This window comes from Sebastes umbrosus, chromosome 22, assembly GCF_015220745.1.
Source record: "Sebastes umbrosus isolate fSebUmb1 chromosome 22, fSebUmb1.pri, whole genome shotgun sequence".
Classification (NCBI taxonomy): Eukaryota; Metazoa; Chordata; class Actinopteri; order Perciformes; family Sebastidae; genus Sebastes; species Sebastes umbrosus.
Window position 1 is genome coordinate 19,590,370 of NC_051290.1, and position 23,967 is coordinate 19,614,336.

The 23,967-nt window shown below is 43.2% G+C and overlaps 1 protein-coding gene across 4 annotated transcripts in view; it reads right to left on the reverse strand.

Moving 5' to 3' along the window:
* Positions 1-23,967, reverse strand: part of LOC119481187 (ADAMTS-like protein 1) — a 104,848-nt gene that overhangs the window by 33,310 nt on the left and 47,571 nt on the right. For 3 of the 4 annotated variants that reach the window (XM_037757898.1, XM_037757897.1, XM_037757901.1), the window contains exon 3: positions 542-669. In XM_037757898.1, the coding sequence (XP_037613826.1) occupies positions 542-669 (128 nt within the window). Of the gene's footprint in view, positions 1-541; positions 670-3,809; positions 3,943-23,967 lie in introns of those variants that run through there. The other variant, XM_037757900.1, reaches the window with a different exon arrangement.

The window sequence follows — 23,967 nt, forward strand, 5'->3', positions numbered from 1 at the left end:
GTAAATGCCCTTTTAATTAAATAAATTCAAAGTCGTAAGTCATTACCGAGAACAACATTCCATTCTTGAGTCATATTAAATCAGAGTCGACTAATCGTCGTTTTGGTCTTAGTCGACTAAGATTTCTTTAGTCGATTAGTCGTTTTTTATGCTCTTTTTCATGCTGAATTTATTTCTAAGAAACCTTACCAGAGCATATCTCTGGTAAACACAAGATTTAAAGTGGTGCTTTTGGGTGATTCTTTGCGGACAAACTTAGTTTTACAGATCTGATTAAATCAATTAATCGATCAGTTGACAAAATCGTATGAGTGTTAATCGACTAAGAATGTCTTTGATCGAGGAAAGCACCATATGGCTTTGTTTCTCTATTAGTAATATTTCCCATGCAGCACCCCTATCTCAAATGTGTGATGTTGTAGTTGTAGACATTAGCATGACAAATTCTGTACTACATCAAAACGTGTGCATCACCCTTAGTGTTGTCCACTATATTATCCCACATTTAGTATGTATCAAGTGGTATGATAGGCGGCCTTACTTGGAGCTGAGGCATCGTCTGAGGGAGTAGGAGGCGCCTCCTCCACAGGTCCGGGAGCATTCGCTCCATGAGCCCCAGGCGTCCCACAGAGTGTCCCTGTCCTCTTCCGACCGGGCCGTCCGGGAGCTCTACAAAAAAAACACGAGAAGGGACATGACTTGAGCAGAAGTGAAGGAGGAAGTGAAGAGTTAATACACGCGAGTGATCTGTCATGGACATCCTTGAGCAGTTACTAGTCCCATCCATTCAAACCAATGCTATGTTGTCTTTCTTTTATATTGTTTTGTCTACATTTATGCCAAGACCCAACCAAACATTTAACATGATAAAACCGAGTTAGTTACGATCGTATCTCCGTTTTCCAATGGAAGCAACCTGTATGCATACTCCTCAGCCACATGAGTTGTGGAGATTCTCTTGCAGAGCTCACTAAAAAAGCCAGAACTGCTAGTTGAGAGCCTGAACTAAATTCCAGGAGCTGCTGAAACCGAAACACGAAGTGCATGTGACAGGATGAGAGGGGAAGTAATCAAAAGCTCTCGACTTTTGCCCCTTTGCATATCTCAGATGTTTGAGTCATCCTTTAGATTATGAACTGCGAGTCCTCTCTTAAACTCGGGGCCTCACTTGTGTGTCTCCCTCTGTTAATTGCATCGTGCTGGATTTTGGCAGCGGCGGTAGGGATATTACTGCGCGATCCAAAGTCAATATTATGAGAAGATGAATTTTGCGACTGCGAGGACAATGTGCATCTCAGATGTAGAGTGACAGCCAAGAAAACCTCTCCACCCCTCTATCTTTTAACTCCTCTTTGCCTTTCAAGGCCTTTTGTTTTTTCGGATTAGTTTCGACTGGATGGACTCACCTTGCTCTAAAGAAGGCGTTTATTTGCAAGGTTGGCACTGTCATCTGATGTGGATCATCTACTGCTTCCATATGAGTTATGTTTCTTTGTCTTGGCTTTACTCCGCTCTTCTCAATGCCCTTTGCAGCTCTGACTGAATGAAGTTAGAGTCATAGGCTCAGATGGCGTGAAAAGGAAAATAGATTGCTTTTGCTATCTAGAACAAGGACAGCTTAGCTCTGTGGAGGTATTCCACTCGAAAGCTGCCAAAAAAAAAAATGGTTCTATACCTGTTGAATGGAAACCTGGAAAATGAAAAAAAGACTGGGATCTTGGAACCGACAGTGGGACAAATCATCCACCTCCTATGGCAGCAGGAATGCGGTTTAAGAGACTAGAGGTGCAAACACATTCAATAAAATAATCTGCCATTCAAAAGAGGCTTTAAGGCCGTAAAAAGGAATAGATGGATTTAAGAGAAAATTATCATTTTCCACAATAACCTGCACACGTAGGCAGTCTTTCTGCTGTTGGTGAACCATGAAAGAACATTTTAAGATTGCAGAAATGCAGCTTTTGTGCGCTTTAGACAGCCTCCCACCCGCGGGATCTTCACGGCAGTTTGTGCTCGCACATCCCGCAGAGTTTTTGACAGTGACACTAAAAACCCCAAATCCTGCAGATTTGGAATGAAATGTGTGGCACAACGAGCCCACTTACCCCTTAACACACTGAATAAGGCATGAGAACTTTATGTGTAACACCTGCTCTTTAAAAGATTTAAGCCCACTGAGCTGACAAATGGTTTACAGTGAACGTCCAGCCTTGCATTGGAGATACACAGCCTTGAGATTTTTAGAGGAAAAACTCAGGATACGCCAAGTTATTTTGACCTCTTTGGCCCCGTTCCCCCAACAGCATGGCATTGTGCTTCGTCTACAAAGATGAATGGATCTCACAGAGGAAAGCAGATACAAGGTAATAATACGGCCTTGATTATTTTCTTTGGGTCACGGTAGCAAAAACAGCCCACGCTGTACGCGGCGGAGCGGGGGTGGCGGGTTCACATTATTAAAAGTGCGTGGGGACTGATATAAATGGCTGTCAGTGCTGATGACGCCTGAGGAACAGCAGAGGGGAACGGCGAGACCTAAACACGCAGCCAACGGAGCATGCGGCCAAACATATCGGCAACGGCGCTACTTTCCGCGCGGGCCAACTATTCCAGTGTTTGGATCCACGGTAAATAAACACGGGCTGCGCTCCGGGCAGCCGGTTAGCACACTCCTCCTTTGAAAAGCAATCAGTGAATTTTGCACTCAATTACGGCTGGGAGCTGTTGCAAAGCCAAGGGAGCCGGAGGCATAACAAGGCTGGTGAGGAAAGAGTAGGGGAAGTAGATGAAGGGACGGAGGGATGGAGATGGAGATGAGGAGGTTGTTTGGCTCACTGTGCCGCTATTGTTCTCAATGAAGGCGGAGGAGCGCGAGGCTCCGCGAGTCAGGGCGGCCGTCCTGCTGGGATTTGGCTCCAATAAGCAAAAGGCTCGGATATCCACTTGGAGCCTTCCTAACCCTCCGCCAGTACGCGTCCCACCTCTCCCGCTCCGAACCCTCCAGGGTTTTTATTTGCACCATTTACACAACAAAGCATTTAGACACATTTGTTCTCGGGCTCTTTCACTATGAGAAAAACAGAGCAAACATGTGACCACAAAGGCCCCCGTGGCTGTCAATGTTTTCACATCAAGTGGGAGAGAGGAAATGAGCATATGATAAAAAGACCACTGATCTCCATATTATGTTATTCTGATGGACAGATTCTATTTAAGTCACCTGTCAGCAGCTGGGACTAAGGACATTTTCCTTGAAGATGGAAAACTCCTCGACGGAGGAAAGAAACCAGACTCTGGTGCCTTTTTTTTTCACAGACTGTGTCAATATACACACGATGGCCTTTTCAGTCGGCAAGACATACGATATTTTGCACATCTGCTGAATCCCTTGTCGTCTGCTCCACGCCGCACGGCACTTTGCTCGCCACCGTCACGGTGAGGCAGTCACTGTAATGTAACAGGGAGTCCTAACCTCGGACAAAACAGCTCGCTGACCTGCACGAGAATGACAAGTCTACCTTTGTGATAAAAAAACACAGGGGGGACTTTTCAGCAGGAGTAAATAGGACAAGTCAGGTCACACTAACTGCCTTGTTAAAGATGCTGAAAGGACTCCAGCATCTAAAGAGTTCATTTCTGCTGCAGGTAATCATAAAATACAAACTGTGCATGCATCAAGCAATCTATTAGAACACATGCTTCGTGGAAGTATTTTATGAGGAAATAAAAGATAAGAAACAAAAATATCACTAAACAAAATGATTATTTTCCAGGATAAAAAATTGAGAAAGAAGTAAACATTACATTACCAGGATAAGAAGAGCGGTCACCAGTAGCTTGCAAGATAAATAATCTCGCTCCATGCCTTTTCAGAGTGTGTGTTTGTTTGTGTGTGATGCCCTCCTTCTCTGGGTCACTCCTGTCTGTCTGCCTGCCGTCTCCTCTCTGACTTGCTCCCGTTCTTCCTTCAGGAGTAAGGGGAGGGAAGGAAGAAGGAGGACTGGGAGTGTGTGTGAATGTGTGTGTGTGTGTTTTTTGCGTGAATGTTGGGGGAGTTATCGGGGTGAGGGGATCCGAGCCCCACGAGTCCTTCAGGTCTGGCACACTAGCCAATCAATAAATGGGCCTCAGTCAAGCGTGCTAGTTCAAACAAGGAGCTGGGCCAGCTGCAGCTTCACAACTTCACACATTCATGTGTGTGTGTGTGTGTGTGCGAGGCGGTGGTAGAGTAGGAATAATGGCAGACAGACAACAATTGTAAACCAATTTTCTTCCCCCTTTGATTCTTTCCATTTCTTCGTCCGATATCTCAAATTTCGGCCTCTTATACTCCTCTTTTTTTCCCTCCCTGCTTGCCTTTTCTCTCATTTTATTTCGCTCACGCCGCTGGTTCTCATTTCTTTTTAGCCCTGGACGGCTTTGCTCCGTCTACTACTGCCAGCGCTGTGTTTTTTGGAAATGTCAAAAAATCGCAGTCATACCGTGCAAGCTAATCTACCAACATGTTTTGGATTCGACATTGTTGTTTTATGACTATCTTTAGATAAAAAAAACTAAAATTTCCATGCATGCACAGCTGACTCCAAACATACATCTTAACAAAACTGAGACATATTAAGGAGCAAATGACTTCATGAACCTCCTGACTGTGTTTTGCTTTACAAGGAGTTACATGTGAGATCCCCATGTAAATCAGATGACATAGTCTGGTCACTGAGGCTATCGGGATAGACTTCTCAGCACATGGGGACTTTTTTTTATGAGCTAAAGGTCTACTTCAATAGAGCCTTTCATAACATCTGGCAGTTTAAGCCAGCGAACATTTGCACAGTGGAGGTGGGGAACAAGCCAGGTGTCCCCTGGAGGGACAATACCTCTGGTTATAGAGGGGAAAAACAACCAGCGAGATGGACAGCTCTTGGCGCAGAGGGACTATACTATACACTGAGTAGCTTTCCAGTTTTAACTTTTGAAATGGCAAGACGCAAAAAACAAAAGGCTGAGAGAGTTAAAAAGCATGTAGGGCAGTCAAAGTTAAGCGCCAAGCCAATGGTGCCCCCTTGATGTGACTTACAAAAGGTAGCGGGCGATCATTCAGGAATTCAACACCGACGTTCCAAAGACAATAAAAACTCTGTGCCCTTCAAATCAAGACTTCAAATCCGCCTCCCAATCAAACACCAAATCAAAAACCACATAATTGCTATCAATTAAGGCTGCGAGGAATGTGCTGCACTCCAGAGCAAATAGTCAGCAACCCTAATCACAACATCGGAGCGGATGTCTCCACACTTCACCAGCACACACACACACACTTTTTATACTTGAGTTATACACAGCAAACCAGTCTTGAAGTCTTAACTTGCTGCTGACAGTATGGGACTTGGCTTGTTTGACTTGGTAGTGGGGGGGATGTCTGTACATTCTGCGAAACTGGGGAATTATCCACATCCACGTGCGCACACACTCCGCTATCCACTTAACACCGGTGTACTTTGCGGTGCCAGCGGGGAGGGACGCGGACGTGCACGTTTTCACAGGCCTGCACAGAAATTATACCCCCTTGCACCCTTAATCCATAACCTTCTGATATTTGCTTTCAGAAGAAATCCTTCTCATATTTGCAAATGTACGACTACAGAAAATAAACTGCGGCATCGATGGTGTGCCCAGAGTTTAAAACTAAACACCCAAGGAGGAAATTAATGTGTTTGACTGACACTCGCTTGGAGCCAGCTCTCTACCACAACATTGCTGGAGGTGTCTCCTCACAGTTCAAACAATAATCCGTGAAGACGATGGAGGTGAGAAAAAACGATATAGCGCATTGTTATTTTATACAAGGGCAGGCTCGGGTATTAGGTTGCACGAGGGAAGCATGCAAGTGGTTTAGAAGATTAGAAGGGAACTGATTGTCCACAGACAGACACTCACGTACACTATTTCTGTAGATCTGACCATCATTTCGAACGGTTATGATAACATTGTACTCCCCTACAGTAATCGCTGAGATCTGGGAAGGCGGCAAAATCACTCCAACAAAGTCCAACAGGGCGAGAAAGAGGTTACCTTACACGGACGCTGGATTCTCGCGATGTCACAAGATCACGTGAGAATCGCGGGATCACATATCACATAAAAATCCATCTTGTCACTCTTCAATTAATGCGTTTGGGTCCGGCAAGCCAGATCACGGACCAATCAGCATCCTGTTTGGAGCTAATGGCAGCTACGGGCGTGGCGGGTGTGTGTGAGACTGTCGTGTCTAGAAGGTAACCCACAAGTTGTGAAAACTCTTTCAAGACTCTCTGACCGACAACCCATCCTAACCTTCAAGGTTAATCCTAACCTTAACCATTCAATGTCTAACCTCAAACAACTCGCAAGATTTTCACAAATAAATTATGGTAAAGGTTGCATTTGCATGAATATTCATTTAGGTATGATACCATACTTTGGAGGGATTGATTTTCTCCAAGTCTTTATTTAGTTTGTCTCTTTTATAATCATTTCACCATTGAAAACTTTTGCTTTGATTGCATTTGTACCACAGTGATAACTTACTGTAACTGTCAAACTTACATGATTGATTTTACCGCTCATATTTTTTGCCCCATTTGACTTCTTTTTAGTGACGTTGCCATCTTCCCAAGATTACAGCAATCAACTAGGTGATTACCAACTTGATCTATGCGTTTAAAAAAGTAGAAAGGACCACATTGTACCACCACAAAAGTTATCAACAACTCTTCCCAGGTTCCCTGTTGAGATGACTTATTTGTACAGGAGCTGACGATGCTGTCCACAACATAAAGACCGAACATGCGTTCAACAGCTTTGCTCACATACTATCCCTTACATACATGATTTTTGCTGTCCAAATGGAAAATAATGGGAGATATTAGCCTTCAACTAAAGACTATGATGTAGGAAGTTGTACCACAGCTCGAAATTACCACAGTCACGTTGCCTGTTATTTCTTAGACCTTTCTTAGACCAATTAATATCACTGCAAGTTTGAAAACTGAGGCAAAAACATTGCTTCTATCAACACTCACTGTCGGGTAAAATTACACAAGAAAAGTTCTCTCATGCGAAATAACATATAAATGTAAACTGGCAGTGTTTTTTAGGTCTTGTAAAAGGTCACCAAGTGGGCTTTCCAAGCAGCAAAAGTTTAACTGATCCTTTCCTCTACTCCTCTGTGGAGGAATGAAGGGTCAAATTAAGAGATTGCCATATTACGGGGTGATGACCTGAGTTAACGGGCCCGGAGTTCTCCGAAAGAGAGACAAATGAAGCTAAAGTTACCAGGGACTGACATTAAGTTACACTCAAGAGCCCGAACCCTCGGCTCCCACGAGGAGACTTAAATGGTTCAGGCGGGATAAATGGTAGCCTCCCACAAACCCCCACAAACGGCGTATGTGCTCCAGGCATGATTTACACCAAAGCCATTGTTTAAAAAGCTTTCTGGGCCACAGTATAAAATGTTTTACCAGGACAGTGATTTTACGACATGCAGCTGAGAATCAAGCACACTTTCCCGTCCCCCTAAAACCAGAGGATTAAAATAAAGATGTAATTCCCTGACAATCAGCTAAATCCAATTTAAGCCAGATGGGAGGTGAGCTGCAAAACAGCAACTCAAAGTATGCAGCAGTGCAGCTACAACTTTCAAATACTCCCTAAATATTCTCTTTATTCTTCTTTGTCTTTCATGATTAGCATTACAATTTCTTTCCCTTTCGTCCTTCTTTTTATGAACTACTTGATCGTGATTATTTACGATTATTTAATACTTGATATGGAACGGTGGTCAAAAGAAATGCTGGGTTTACAAGCGATATGAGTAATATTTGGTTTCAGCATTTGGTGGTAATTTGAAGATGACAGATTTACAGAGCCATAAACGCATCTTCTGAGGATACTGTATCATGGTCGAGGTGGGAGGAAGAACAGTGAAGCAAGCAAGGCCATTTGAGGGATAAATAATTTGCTCAAGGGAAAGAGAAACGCCAACTTGGCCTTTAATGGACCCATCTCTGCTGGCATCCAGTCCAGCAGACCTTCGGACTGGAACTCCCTGCAGCTCCGCAGAGGAAGACATTCGTTCTGCCTGGATATTGGTCCAAGAACTTTTTTACAGCATGAATAAAAACAAAATGATTTGTTTTTGAGAATAGCAGCTGCATAATAAGGACCTTGTCAGCTTGCATAGGCATGGGAACGTCAGGTGACGTTGTGTTGGATGGCTTCCCGATGGTAATTTCAACATTTAAAATGGTAAATATATCTTACATCCGCTATTTAAACAACGCAAAGAATATACAGCAAGGTTAACAATGGCATCACTATATTAACGTTTTGTTCTACGACATAAAATACGTTGAATATGTGAATTTTGAAGCTTTTATGTGTCTTTAAAAAGGCGGTTGCTAACAAGTGGCTAATGAGCATGAACATGAACAGCCGTCAATGGCAATCCATCCAATTGTTGTCGAGATATTTCACTAAAAGACAAAAATAGTCAACCTCGTGGTTGCGCTGGAGAAAATGTGAGGGGGTTCACCAAAGATGCATCCTCTAGGGAGCATGAATGTCTGCACAAAATTCCATGGCAATCCATCCAATACTTGTTGAGATATCTCAGTGTGGACCAAAGTGGTGGACCAACTGATCGACGGACTGACATTGCCATTCATAGATAACCAGGTAAACAATGACATATATCGTAAATCATTAATATATAAATGAATTATTTGTTGGTAAGGAAGACGTCAATAAGAACCACACCTGCTTATTTCAAACAGCAACCAAAAATACTTTAATATCTTTAAATATACATTTTATAATCGTTTACTGTACTCTTTATAGTGACATTTTGAATGAGCCTGTAACCACAATCTGATTCCACCTGAGCAAGCCTCTAAAACTCCCACAGAGCAGAGCAGGAATAGGGCACATAATTAAGAATCAGCAGTGACATTTACTGCTTCCTGAAACTGCGTTCATAGGTTCTCAGCACCGAGCTTTTCCCATTAGCACATCCAGGAGAGCTCATATGTTTTAGCAGCTTTCTGGTGACTGCACAGGCTAACTCCATCAGGGTCCCACTACACCAACACTACACCCCCCTCCTCCAAATGCCTCTCTGTTTGACCCAACCATGGCCACTGTGGCGTTTTAAAGAGGGCATGACAGGAGGGGATGGGTATAAATTAGCTATGTAAAGCCGCTGGAGTTGGCTAAACCGGCTCGCCATGGTGGGCTGGAAGGAAACTGGGAGCGTGAGACCCGCATCCAGATCTGGGCAGACGCTAAGCACCATGGCTTATTTATGGACTCCTATAGCCAGCATCAAGCTTGACTGATCCCCTGTGCTTCACAATGGAGACCATATTGCCATATCATCTGGATATTATAGCCTTTCAGAACCTTTTTCTGAAACTGTATTTCATTTGCTGAAAACTCAAATATAAATCAATAAAACTAGCTGACTTTAAAGAGGCTATAATCATTATTTTTACCTTAACAGTGGAACATATGACTTACTTGTAGGTCAAAAGGGTCACTTTTGACCACTTTGAAACAAAACTTGGCTCAAAAGGGGAGTCAACATTGGACTTACATTCGTAGGATGGCAAAAAAACACAACTCCAAATGAAAGCTAAGGTTGCTAAGAGTCTGCCGTGAGTTTAAATAGGCAACTGTTTGCTAACATGTTAGCCATAACAACTTAAAGGTGCAGTGTGTAGGATCTGGTGGCATCTAGAAGTGAGGTTGCAGATTGCAACCAACTGAAAGATTTCCAGTGTGCCATTTTCAGGTGATTATACCCAAAAGAAAACATACTTATAATTACTTAATATTATATTCAAATAGAGCCCCCCTAAATTTTACACACTGTTCCTTTAACGGCATAATAACTATAAGGTGATAGCATGTCAGACGTTGTGTTTTTAGTTTGTTTTGCTGCCCTCAAGTGGCCAACAAAGTATTAATGCAGCTTTAACCTTGCTACATTTTAATTTGAAAATCCACAAGTTTACATAAATCATATATTATTTTTTTTTCGGTCAGAAATATACATACAAACAGGCTGTATGCATTTTAATAGCCATAGTTATAAATGATTCAAGGACTCTGAAGTTCACTTGCTTAATTCACCTCACATAAATGGGCCTCAACTAAATATTGAATTATCTATTTAAATAACAATAAAACAACATGTAGTGTCCAATAATAAAGTGAAAATACTACTTCCTTTCTTAACACTGCTGAATGAACGTGTCTGTACATCCTCTCTCTCATGGTCCTGTGAAACTGAACAGAAGACATCACCGCTCCATCTGGGGCTGTTCACATTCGACACGCATCCTGGCCTTGTCGTCCCTTTCCCCCCCCCTTAAACTCCTTCCTGTCTGAGTGACTAATTTATTTTGGTTTCCTCATGCATTTCAAAATAAATTACTCTAAAGTAAGTATGCTCTTGAAGTGCGCTTCTATCTGCTGACATAATGCTACAAGTTAGTGGTGGCAGCAGATCTAACATGTGGGACTTGTAATCCGTAAACACGAGTATCATTAATTAACAGCTTGATCCGTTTTATCGGATACTAAAAAGGCAGAGGGTGCTTGTCTTAGGGTGCTTAATTTATCCCTTGTTGACATGCTGTTTCCAGACCAAAACGTCTGGGGAACAACAAGAGACATTAATGACAGGGACTAAAACTGCTGTCATAACTGTCACAGCTCAAAGCTCATGATTACGCAGCACTTGTGATCGGCGGGGGTAATGATTGAATGCTTCAACCACTGTGACGGCAATCAAAGTTTGGATTATGATCAAATCCGTCCGGCTCTTAACGGGTTAAGACAGCTCTCTGGCTCGTCTGAACATGACTTTATGTTTTTCCTTGTTAAGAAGTTTGATAACTCAATCCCCTGCTTAAAAGTGAGGACCGAGTTCGCTTAGCTCCGAGGTAGTGTTTCTGAGACTTGTGACGAGTGCAAGACCTGGACAGCTTTGTTCAGGAGGCTGTCTGGGAAAAGTGTGCGTAATGATGAAGAAATATTGCAGCCGTTTGCGGTAATCAACGCTGTGAAACCAAAGAGTTTTTGGCTGCAATAGGCTCCGTCAGGATTGCAGAACTGTAAATATGACATCCACGGTCATGTCAGGATCCATAGATAGTTAGTAAGGGAAAAAGGAAAATGCATTAGTGCATGAAATGGAAAGCCTATATATATAATAAATGTTGCAATTATCTACTTCAAGCAAACAGCTAATTTTAGCTAATTTCACAATGCCAATAAACGTATAGAAGCAACATCCTGACTAATTACTGCATTCATGACATGAGAGTTGAGAGAAATGAAGTTCAAAGCTGTAAAACAGGTCTTCTTGAACTGCAGACACGAAACAGGCTCTTGTTAACCTCTTTCATAATTGCAAAACGAGACACGAGCAGAGACACCGAGCAGCGACTCCAAATAAAAAAGGCACCTGGTTTGTCTCAGCGGCTTATTATTCACGATGTGCGAGTGCGGAGTATTTACACTCGGAGAGAGACGAAGCTCTTCTAGCCACAAGAAGACGTGTCTGATCTCCTGTATGTGCTGCACGCAGCTACGGTTTCAGTCTTTAACCCCAAAATTGAGTCACATCAGTAACATGTGTTTTTCATTGTCGAAAATGTATTGTGTGTTGTCTTTGGCGCTGGGACCATCAGAGAAAGGGATAGTAATATGATAAAGGTGGTCAAAGGAGGCTTTAACCCTTGGAGCGTCCTCTGAAATCTGACATTTTTCACTTGGTTAAATAATGATGCAATAACGAGCAGAGCAAAAGGGCGTGTGTACTTCAGTTCCTTGTTGTGACCTGTGCCTGACCTACAAATATGGAAACGATTAAAGGAAAAATGGACGACACCTCGAGCACATTGTTCCAACTCCCTTTGAGGAACACAGAAATTCACTGAAATCTTGTATATGCATGCTATTAGGTTTTCAACAAAACACTTCTCAAGCAATCACTCATTTCCTGATGAAGGCTCGTCCCAGGATGAAACATGTTGGCTGTTATTATTATTGTTCAAATGTGAGCCAGCCAATTTAAAATCTGTGAAAACTGGCTTTGAACCTCAGTCCTTGTCCTTCATGATGATGGGTTCAAACATGTGGTTGTATATCACGCTTTGTAAATCAAAAAAATTGTGTGTTTGTGAACGTGTAGAACAGATTTGAAATTGCAGAAAAAGGGAAACTGTGTCAATAAAATCTGTGCACAAATTGCAACACCACACGGCTACTTGAAACAATGGCTTTTGTGAACATCTGAGTACAAATTCAAAGCAGAACTAGAATTATCGCCTCGCGGTTGTATGCCTCCGTCAACCAGTCAAGTTGTTTACACTCGTGTCTGTCCAAAATACCATCACTTTGTCATTTTATCCTGTTAGACATTGTCATAATTAGCATATGAATACATGAGATTTGGCCAAAAACATGTTGTTTTTTGTGAGGTCACTCCATCCGTTGACCTTTGACCTAATCGTTAATCCTCGAGTTCAAGTGGACATTGACAAATTCCCTCAAGGTGTTCCTGAGATATTGCGTTTACGAGAATGGCACAGAGGTGAGGTCACAGTGACTTTGACCTTTGACCTCTTCCTACCAAAATCTAATCAGTTCATCCTTGAGTCCGAGCGGACATTTGTGCCAAATGTGAAGAAATTCCCTCAAGGTGTTCCTGAGATATCGCTTTCATGAGAATGGTATGGACGACCCAAAAACATCATGCCTCTGCGCCTGCGACAGCTCAGCACTCAAAGTTCCCACACTGTATGTGACAGTGAAGTTACACATGCACACATTTCAGTTACAACAAGTACAAATTTGGCCGTGATATCTGCACAAATTTGAACTAGTTGAAAGATGATATGGATCGAATATTTACAGTTAGATTATTCCATTATTATCAGAGGGCGCTTTGAACATAAAGGCTTTCTTAGCTATCGACTTAGAGACTACAGGCACAGGAAAAAAAAGAGCTGTATAGAGTGTCTCAATTGATAATTAGAGGAGAAAGTTTTACATAGTAAGTGTAATTGAAATAGATACATTTATAAAGAAACTGCAGGCAATGTCGCTGTCTTCTTATGATGGGAGAGGGCAAATTAAGAGCTGCATACATTGTATTTAAATGCATGATTGAGAGATGACATAAAGTTCTTATGCAATACGCCTCTCTGTCCGTAACTTGCCACGGTGCTGGGAGTGCTGACAGCTCTTTCAAGCAGCCACGCTTCAACACATGGACTGGGCTTTGTCCTGCAGCAGCCACATTTAGAGAGAGGAAGCAATCCATCAGCCTGCCACGGTGCGGCTCCGCAATCAAGCATTCCTCACCCATATGCTTCTGTAATCAGCTGAGAGACGCATAGAAGATGCGACCGAACTGCAAAAAAAAGGTACAGGGAGGAGGATGTCATTCATCCTTAGATGGATACATCATGAACTGATCACCGTTTCATTTGGCTGGCTCTCTGTTAATATGAACAGGAAAGAGAAGAAAGCGAATGAGAGACGGATACTAAATGACATGAGTGGAAAAAGAGCACATATAGTGACTCATATGAACCATACACACTTCCTTTTCATCTGCATTCTCTCTCTTTAAGATTGTCACTCCATCACGTCTTCTTTTCTCTTTCCATCCGTCTTGTATTATATGTACTGGATAGCGTTTCAGCTCGGCCTGTCGGAACCCATTGAGCCGATCGCAGATCTATATGGAAAAGAGCACTCACACGCCCGCCGTCCTGCCCTTCTTTTCCAAAACCACTGGCATATCAAGTACAGAGCGCTCACTAGTAGGTCAACAAGGAAATATGGCCCATGGGACACATATTATGGGTTTTCACCAAAGCCTCAAGATAAACACGACTCAAAACTATACCCATCCTCCCCTCCAAATTTCCCCTCAGGGTCCCGCCCGACAGCGAAGAGGAGCTTTAAAGCTACTCTTTTGGAAGAAAAAAAAAACTCACAGGACATGAGGCTGTTGTAGCCACGCAATGCCAAGTTTCAAGGAACTCAGAATCCAAGAAGCATGACCACAAGATAATGGCAAATGAAAATAGCTGACATCACTTCTCTGTATGTAACCGGAGGCGAAACAGGGGCGGCGTCCTCGCCAACTGAAGAGGAGGACCAGCGGTGCCAACTGAATGCTGAGAACTGCGTGGGGAAATCATTCATGTCTGTCTTCACTAAGCAGTAGCATTACACAATCATTGGATTAATTTGTGATTATTTTCCACTTTATTTACATCACTGGTGTGATGTCATATCTGTCAGGGATGTTTAAAGCAGCTATAATCAATATTCTATAATCTGTCAGTTGGTCCACACCGAAATATCTCAACACCTATTGGATGGATTGCCATGCCACACTTTGTACAGATATTTTTGGTCCCCAGAAGATTTGTTCTCATGCAACCATGAGGTTGACATTTGTGTTTTTTAGTGAAAACCCCACTCTCTGAGATTCAGCATCTTTTAGCTCATTGTTGTGGTTTTCCAGCCCCCAACTTTACTGTTTTGGTTCACTCTCACCGCACTCATGCTGCTGTTTTGCACCAGAAAAGATCTAAAAACAAACTGCATGCTACCTGTCCACTAACAGTAGACAGACAAGGTTAACTACAAGCTGGTCAATTTTGTAACCCATCGGATATCAGTCTGATGACAGATAAGCCTCTGGGGGCAAGGGGCTATATTTCTGGGGGTTTTGGTGCCAAGACTTCCTTTTCCGTGCGCTGCTCATGTTTTTACAGTCCGATTAACAACTTGAGATGCGAGACTGGAGTTGGAGTTGAGAGAAGGCGTGTACGACCGGATTGTTTCACAAGTAGCAAGTTTACAAGCTAATTTTAAATAAATAAAAAGCTAAATCATCATCAGACGATAGCCGGTGGGTTCTGAGATTGCATTTCAGCTAACTAAAGCTATACTAAAATCTTGCCTACAGATTGTACAAGTGAATGCAGAATCTGTTGTTCCAAGCTGGTGAACACAGTGGGATATTTAACAACTAAAGAGCCACATATTTCCTTCAGGAGTTGGTGGAGACCAAAAACAGAACTAAAAGGGGAGTGAAAATTGGACTCAGATGGCTGCAAACACGACTCCTAATGAATGATAACGTTGCTACATATCTACTGGATGTGCAGATAGACAAATATTTGTAACAACATCATAACTTAAAACATGATAGCATGTTCATTTTGTTTTCAGAACTTGTCTCTGCTGCCCCCAAGTGGCCAAAAAATCAGTTAAAGTCAGTGGATGCAGGTTCAAAGCTACTGTTCAATGAGCAGTTTTATGATGCGGCCTACAAGTTTTATGATGCGGCCTAAAAGAAATGTCCACGTCTTGAAGTCTGTGGGCAGTGATTGCACGGGGAAATGTCAAATTATCTACGATATGGAGTTACAGGACTTGGGCAATGATGATAGGTTGCTGCTCGTCATGGGAGCCTGTATCCGTGTGTCTGAGTGTATTGTGGGTAATGCGTTTGTGTGTGTGAGAGTGAGAGCTAAAGAGACAGAGAGAGAGAAAGAGATGAGAAACTGTCTGTGTGTAATATCTACACTGGTATGCCAAGTAATACATCATTCCCTTAAATACACTTTGAGGAAAGTTTATATTGCAAAACTCACGCCTCGGGCTATGTTCCTTTATAGTTCTGTTGAAATGTGGAAATCACATCCAGTTTCTCTTTCACAGTTTACAAAACAAAAACCAGCAAGCGCACGCTCATGAAAAGAAACCTCATGTGTCCTCCTTTAAGGTTAGCGTCAAGTCAAAGCTTGCCCAGGTGATGGAGAGGGAGAGGAAACGTTTGGATGCATGGCTGAAGAGTAACCGCACAGGAAGAGAGCTGCAATGGATCAGCGCACCCCCATCCCATCCCACTCCCACATTAAAAAAAAACCCTCTACCCTGTTTTCGCAGGAGCTTTTGGGCTTACAGCTGTCTAAATATGCTACTGTAGTGAACTCCCTACCAGTGAGGTGTTTGCACCGTTATACAGGCAGCAGCTGCTCAGGCGGTAAAGCTGAAAAGCAGGAGAAGAGAGGAAAGGAAAAAGAAAAATCCACGAGCATGCTGCCCATAATAATACCCGGCATTACTTCTGTCTATCTTGACTCCTAATTGGGACTATTTTCTGGGGGGCTAGATTCCCTTTCTTATACCTTGCTTATTTCAAAGTATAAGAAAGCGACAGAGACACGGAAAACGCTCTGTAAAATGTGTGCACACAAATTTTCTCAAAGACCAATCAATTATGAGAGAGAGAGAAAAAAAGCACCGACTTCTCAACACCTGAAATACTTTCTGTTGCAGCCTTTAAAGCTCAAGAGCAGCATCTTGTGTCTGAGAGACAAAACTACAAGTCCCTTTAAAGCTCATCTCAAAAGCTGTTCAACAGGTTGTAAAGACCGACTGATGAGTTCAGCTTCTCAAAATAGTGTTTATTAAGTTGAATATGATTATGTTGCATGTATTATTCATTATTCGGCAGATGCAAAAAAGGGTAGCCTACAGGTCAAGTGTCAATGAACGAGAGACCAACCAGATCTGTTGACTTTTGACCTCTGACCTTTGCAGAGAGGTCAGAGCCGGAGGAAGGCAAGAGAAAAGAGATATTTCTTAGCAGGTCGGACCAATAAATTATTCATAAATAACATATTGCAGGAGCAGGGTTTCTAGAGTGCAAATCTACGAGCTCCAAATATCAGTTTCAACTCCCGGCTGCCTCGTACGCACACGCAGACACACACAGAGTCCATGGGAGGCGCAACAGAAGAAGGACGAGACTCGTCTGGAGTGTTTGGGGTGGTCCGAGCTCTCTCCAAACGTGGCAGAGGTTTACACAAAACCCATAGCTTCTGGTGTCAGACACAAAATAAGAGGGTGTTAGAATAAATCCTCACTCCCCCCCCCCGGCCCATAGACCGAGCTGACATATCCATACATCACGCATACATGTACACATCTTAAATCATTACCGTTAACACGAACACTTTGCTCTCGCTTTGCTACCGTCATCAAATTCTCGATGTGAGGACAAAGAAGATGTGAAAAGAAAAAGCAGCTATAGCGGGGCCCCCCCGTTCGAGCGCTGCCAGACAGGAGCCACAGGCTGAGCTCATCTAGAAGGGCTTCACTCTACGCCTCCCTCTAATTGGTGTCTATTGCAGCGCGCCGCCATGCAATTGAGGGCAGAACAGCGCCAGGCCTTAAAACCTCTCCCTCGTCGCCACCTCCACCTCCCACCCATCACTCCATCATCTATGGCAACCCAGTGAAAGACGTAGTAGAAGAGCAGCTCCACTACCGTACCTCATCCCCTATCATTATCCCAGTGAGGTCACTCAGAAAAGCTGATTGTGAGAAATGCTGCTCGTTTGCTTGTGGTTCAACCTGTAAAACCCGAGGCGCCACAAATCATAACCTAAGAGTATACAGTGCATTCTTAAAGTAGGAAATGAAACTGTGCTCAACACTGGAGGAATGAGCTGAACAGGATGTTTCTCCTTTCTGAGGTTTATTCATTTCTAACTGAATAGAGATGAGCTCTTTCTGCACAATATTAATGATTTCTTCAGCGATCAAATGATTGATGGCTTTATATTGTTACCGCAGGCATTCACATTTGGCTCCACAGCGATGCGAAGATTAATATCATAAATCACGGACATGATTAATCCTCACAGACAACACAATGCAGACGTTTCATCGGGGGACAACGCAACACGAATAGTTGTCTTTGGTCAACTAACACCCTGGCTCCCGGCCCGAGGCCTCCAGGCAATGTTTTCATCGCGGGGCCTTCGCCGTGCGCTACGGGCTCATAAATCTGGAAGCTTCGATGCTCCGCTGGGTCACCTTTCATTGCGATTTGGGTCGGGATTCAGAAAAAGAAGCTGGAGAAAAAGGAATTCAGGAAGTTTGCACGCATGTTGTGAGTGGGAGGATGCGCATCCTTTAAAGCGCCAGATGCTGGTCGATACAGGACTTTTAGATATTGGTTTTCTTGTTTTGTAAAAGGTCAGTCTCCATTTCTGACTTCTGAATAGACCTCTAAGCCCAAAGCCCAAACAGCCCAACATTTTAAAAACACACACACATACACATACACACATGCTTAAATCCTGATCCTTTAAAATCGCTTTGGCATCACACATGGGCTTTGACTACTTTTGCCGTGCTCAAAATATCAGCTTCTCCAAATTCAGTGTCCGGTGCGTGCATCTGGGAAGCATCTCTGGAGTTAATGCCACGCTGACGGATGAATAGAAAAAGGCCCCGTTTCTCGAAGCCTCCGTGGTTTCCACGCTTGCGTTCGAATCAAGAGACCGGGCCGCGCTCACAATCAGCCCGAGAGCATTTTATAAACCTCATGCATCAGCACTCAGAAGCAAGACCAATTAAACCACAACCACAGCGGAATTGTTGTACAACGGAGAGGGTAACATGCATCTGGGGAAGAAGACCACAAGGCCATGTCATCTAAAACAAGCTGCTTCTGCTTATACAAGATGTTTAACTAGATTTACCGCCTCGCGGTTGTGTGCCTCCGCCAACCAGTCAGGTTGCAGTTTACATCTATGTCTGTCCAAAATGCCATCACGTCATCATTTTATCCTGTTAGACATTTGTGTGAAATTGTCATAATTAGCATGTGAATTCTTGAGTTATGGCCAAAAACGTGTTTTGTCCAAGTGGACGTTTGTGCCAAATTTGAAGAAATCCCCTCAAGGAGTTCCTGAGATATCGCGTTCACGATGAGATGAACAGACGGATGAACGGACGGACAACCCAAAAGCCTCCGGCCATGGCTGTCACCGGCGCAGAGGCATAAAAATGTTTATTATAATAATGTCATACTGCTGAATATCCTTCAGAAACATTATGTGTAGTCTCTGTGACGTCACCCATAGCTTTCTGAAGGTTAGGCATTAACCTTGAATGGTTAGGATAGGTCGTTGGGCAGCGAGTCTTGCGAGTTTTTGCAACTTGTGGGTTACCTTCTAGACACGACCCCAAAAGTGGGTGGCTCCAGCCGTCGCCACATTGGTAGCCGAGAGTTAGGCTAAGAGGTGGATCGTCGGTGGAGCCGAGACGGGACACAGCAGAGCAGACAGCTAGCAGCTGGTACGGCATCCATCTGTCACTCAAAGCGGCCACACCCTCAGCTGTGCCTAACTTTAATCCTTAATATAATTTAAACGGGTGAGTTATACAAACATTCACCCCCGCACAGTTGTCATGAACCAAAATTGTTTTTTATACCAGGCTGTAAAGGTGTTTATTTCTGCTGTAAAGTCAGCATTTTAACATGGGGGGTCTGTGGGGATTGACTCACTTTTGGAGCCTCAAATGGCCATTCAATGAACTGCAGTTTTTGGCACTTCCATGTTGGCTTCATTTTTCAGCATTGCCGCTTGGTCATTACTATACCTAAAACTTTCCTTTGGATGCTTTGTTTGGCAGAGGTCTTTGTGTACTTTGGATTAGTTATAACAGCTGCAATCAAACAACACAAACTCAGGTTAATTAGCAGTATATCACGTTTACTTTTAGTTCTTTTAAATAGACCTCCATTTGCTCTTGTGGTAAAGCCAGCTAACATTTGGCTAAACTAAACAACCGGGTTCACAGAATAAGAGAAGCTTAGTCAAACAATCAGAAGATAAAGAGGAGATGTAAAAACACACTGATTCCTAAAACATTGCCCTTCAAACACCAGTCAATATTGGATTTCTGAGATTTTTTGAGTACCTTTTTTCTTATACATCTGCTGTCTTCTCCACAACGTCAAGTCAAAAAAATTGTGTGTGTGTCCGTCCTTTTGATAAGCTACCAGGGATGCAGCGTTAAGCACCAGCCAAGGACCATAAAGTTGTCGAAGAATACCATTTACAGACTAGCAAGCTCCACTGCTTTATGCCCTGCAGAAGATTAGAGTGTGTGTGTGTGAGAGCGTTGCCAACATGAGACAATGTGAGAGTGAATGAGAGACTCACATGTATCTTTACCTGCAAACCTAAAGAGATCCTTACAGTAAATTGTGCTAATTTGAAGTCAGAGGCTTACCTCCGTGTTATATAAAGATTTGGTGTGAGCATGCCTTCTTGTGTTGCAAGCGCTGTTCACTTCTCAGCTTGGAAGAGTGTCAGGGTCATTTTTCAATTTTGTGGTTTGTGAACAGATTACTTTCTCTCCCAGGGCTCCCCGAGAGCAAAAAACTGTCTGTGAGTGTGCGCAGGAGGGTGTGAGCTTGCATGTGTTTGTGGGCCTGCACACACACACACACATACACACACACACTTCACGGTCTTGATTTTCTCATGTTTACGCTCAGAGTACTTACACCAGTTTGCAGTGATGGGCTCTCAGCATGCAACAGAGGGAGACCACTGTGTAGATCAAAACCTTCTTTCAATATGCTGTAAGCAACCAGAGATGTTGAGTTAAGCGCCGGCCTATAAAGGCCTTAAAGTCCTTCAAGAATACGCGACTCACAGAGAGACAAGCTCTACTGTTTGATGCCCTGCAGAAGAGCAAAGTTTAAATTACATTTTGGAAACAAATCTTTCGCCGTCATCCAAAAACGACTTTGACCGAGTGAGGTGAAGGACACTGTTGATGATTATAATGGTGCGAAAAGCTGTTGTTGGACAAATGTTGAAAATGTAGACCTTTTTTATGAATCCGCTGCTCGACTGTTACAGCCTCTCTCTCTCTCTCAGGCACAAAGTCCATTATATCGTTATAATAATCCCCTCATCTGTGTTACGATGGGATCACGTTTGGGATAGCGTGTGAGAGGCATCAAGACGTAGTGAGAGAAAACTCCTCACATGTTTTGACTTATTTTCACATATAAATAATTTAATATTACACACTGTCCTGGCTGATTGCTGAGCTTAAATATTTTAACGATTACTTTCATTATTGATTAATCTGACAGTTATTTTCTAGAGGAATCATTTGGTTTATGAAACCTCTATCACAACTTCCCAGAGCCCCAAAGTGATGCAGTGAACAGCAGTTCAAAAGCTAAAGATATTTAATTTTACTGTCATATATGGCAAAGAAAAGAAAGAAATACACACGTTTGAGAAGCAAACCAACTGTTCGTATCCCGAGTGAAACCAGAAGTCAACGTTGATTTGTTTGTCACGTAACTTCCGTACTTAAGTTGCGCTACTTCCCGAGTTATTTCAACCCAAACGCTGACTTCTTTTTCACGTAACTTCTAACTTCTAACCAAGTTGATTCCTGTGCAGACGGAAGTTTATTTTGAAAAGACTGTATGCATGTAAGGAGCGGAAAATGACACGTGTTACTTGACATTCGTCAGAAAACACACAAAAAAATGAGAAATAACTTTTCGTAATATATCATACAAACTGTTGTATGAGGATAAGTTAAATGTTTAAGCCATTTCTTAAGCAAAATTGCCAAACAATTATTAATTTCCTAAAATAGTTGCCAGTAAATTTTCTTTTAATCGATTTAAAAACTCTTAAATATGTGCCATCTTTTGGATTTCTTCTTCAACACATCTTTTTTTTAATTCCTTTAGATATAATGTACAATTCGACTTGAGGTGTCACGGACATGTTTCATAAAAAAGGTTCCCAACACTGGATTAATGAGGCATTTTTTGATCTAAGGTGGCATCAATGTCCCTCAAAGAAAGGAAGACTAAGCACCTCTACATAACTTCATTGGGATCCTGAATCAGGGCTATGAGGACTCTGTCAGTGATCAAATCTGTGACCTTTAAATTGCAGCCCCTCCTTCCAGTAAACCACCCAGCTGTACTGGATATACTACAGACATCAAACCAGCACATGGCTTTCCAGATAGGAAAACTGGGAGATGTGTATGTTTGTTCTGCTACTGTAGTGTACATGCCCAACCATGACCACAGAGAGCCATTAGAGCCCACATCAAAGACAGGGATCCGTTTTGGGTTGCACCTTGTCCACTGCTTAACCTAAACTCCGCTCCGCATGGGTGGCAGGGATCCTTCAGCAGCAGCTTATTACTGCGGGAAAACACCATTGCTTACACTGGATGTTGGCTACATGCTGTACTGCAGGCTCGCCTGAGCCAAGCGCCAACTATGAACACCTCACACGGTAGCTTACATTGGAGTGCCACAGAAGTTATTAAAGTTAGTAACTGCCACCCTGCAGTTTATTTCAAGTCAAGAACCACAACTTGTCCGAGACACATTCTTATTTCAAAGCAACATTCTCTGTTGACTTTTTATAAAACAGCTCCAAGATTTTGGGTGGGGGACTCCCGACCAGAACAAGAACTCGTTAGATGGAGATGTTATTGTTTGGCTGCAATATTCTGCTGCAAAATTGAATTTCTCTTATGAGCCTCTTACTCAACCAGAATGAAACCACATTCATGGCCTCGACTGATTTTTGCCCACGTGCCCAAACACACGCAGAACTCCCCAAAAAATAATAAGAGGCTTAATAGCAACTATCGCCACTTGGAGGCAATTAGTACACGCGGTGCCAAAACCCAGGGCTAAGACATCCCAAAAAAATTCCTGGATGAAACTTTTTGGCATCAACAGGTCCCCATTGTACAAGTGTGTCTCCGCTTGTGTCTGTGCATGCCTGCGTAAATGCGTGCCGAACGTGGAGCGGAATACAAACATCTGCAACGGGGAGTGAAACGTAAACAATTAGAAATCAATCACTCGCCGGGGAAAATGTGTGCGTGCCTTCACACGCCGAGGAGGAGCAGCAGATACTGCAGGAGGTGAGGACAGAAGAGTGCGAGGACGACGGGGGGAGGAAGAAGAGGGAGGAGGTTTCTGCCCATTAATCAAAGACATAGTTTTGGATGCTGTGGATGTGCGAGGTGACATGCGATAGTGTTGAATTCTAAAAGGCGCAGAAATCACATGGATTCCCGTATAGCGCACGCACACGTCGGCGTGCAAATACAAACAGCTATGGGATTACATGAGGGTACGCTGTGCATGAGCCTCTGCAGATGGGAGTGTGCGTGCAACGGTAGCCAGCAGCAGACACACTACTGGCTGCATGCATTCACACACACACACACAACCCACATTTGTTATGTGGGTATTGTGGTGAGGTCTTATCCCTGGTGGTATTACCTCAGCAGCACCACTCCAGCACCCACAGCGCGCTGGTGTGACACCACATCAAGCGAGGGGGAGATATTCGATGTGGTGCTGCGAGGGCCAAGGCTTTACTGAACACATATGTTGATGGAACAAACACAGGGGTGAGAGAAAGATCTCCAGTCCAAAGCCACGTGGCTTCGCACCGCATTCACCAGCACTCAGCACTTTCTTCAAGAGCGCTGGGACCGGGCCTCCAAACAGCACTCGCGTGTGCCAAACACCAGTCAGCAAGCCAAGGCGCACAAGTCAGGAAAGCAAAATGTCTCCTCATTCGCTGCTCGGCTGTTCAGTGCTTTCTTTTTCTTGTTTTTAATGCACAACAGGCATCATTTCTAATGCAAAAAAAAGTGTTGTCCGGGCCTGTCTCGCAAGCTAATTTCAATGGAGTCAGGGTATCTTTCAAATAGCTGGCTTGGCTATGCAAAAACAAACATTGGCATTCATCGCTAACTGGCATCACGAAAGCAGTTATTAACTCGCTGTTTGGACCCGAGGTTTTCCAATCCAACTATAGCATGAGCGGCTACGCACAGAGGCAGTGTTTCTAATAAACAACCAAGGGAATCGCATGCAACGAGGACAGATCCGGAGAATTTGATTGCTCGAAAGAAAACAACCCTGAAAATGAATAAATATAAGCACATGAGAACATACTTTTTATTAACAGAGGGTAGGGATGAGTGGGAGCTCGTTTGCTCCAC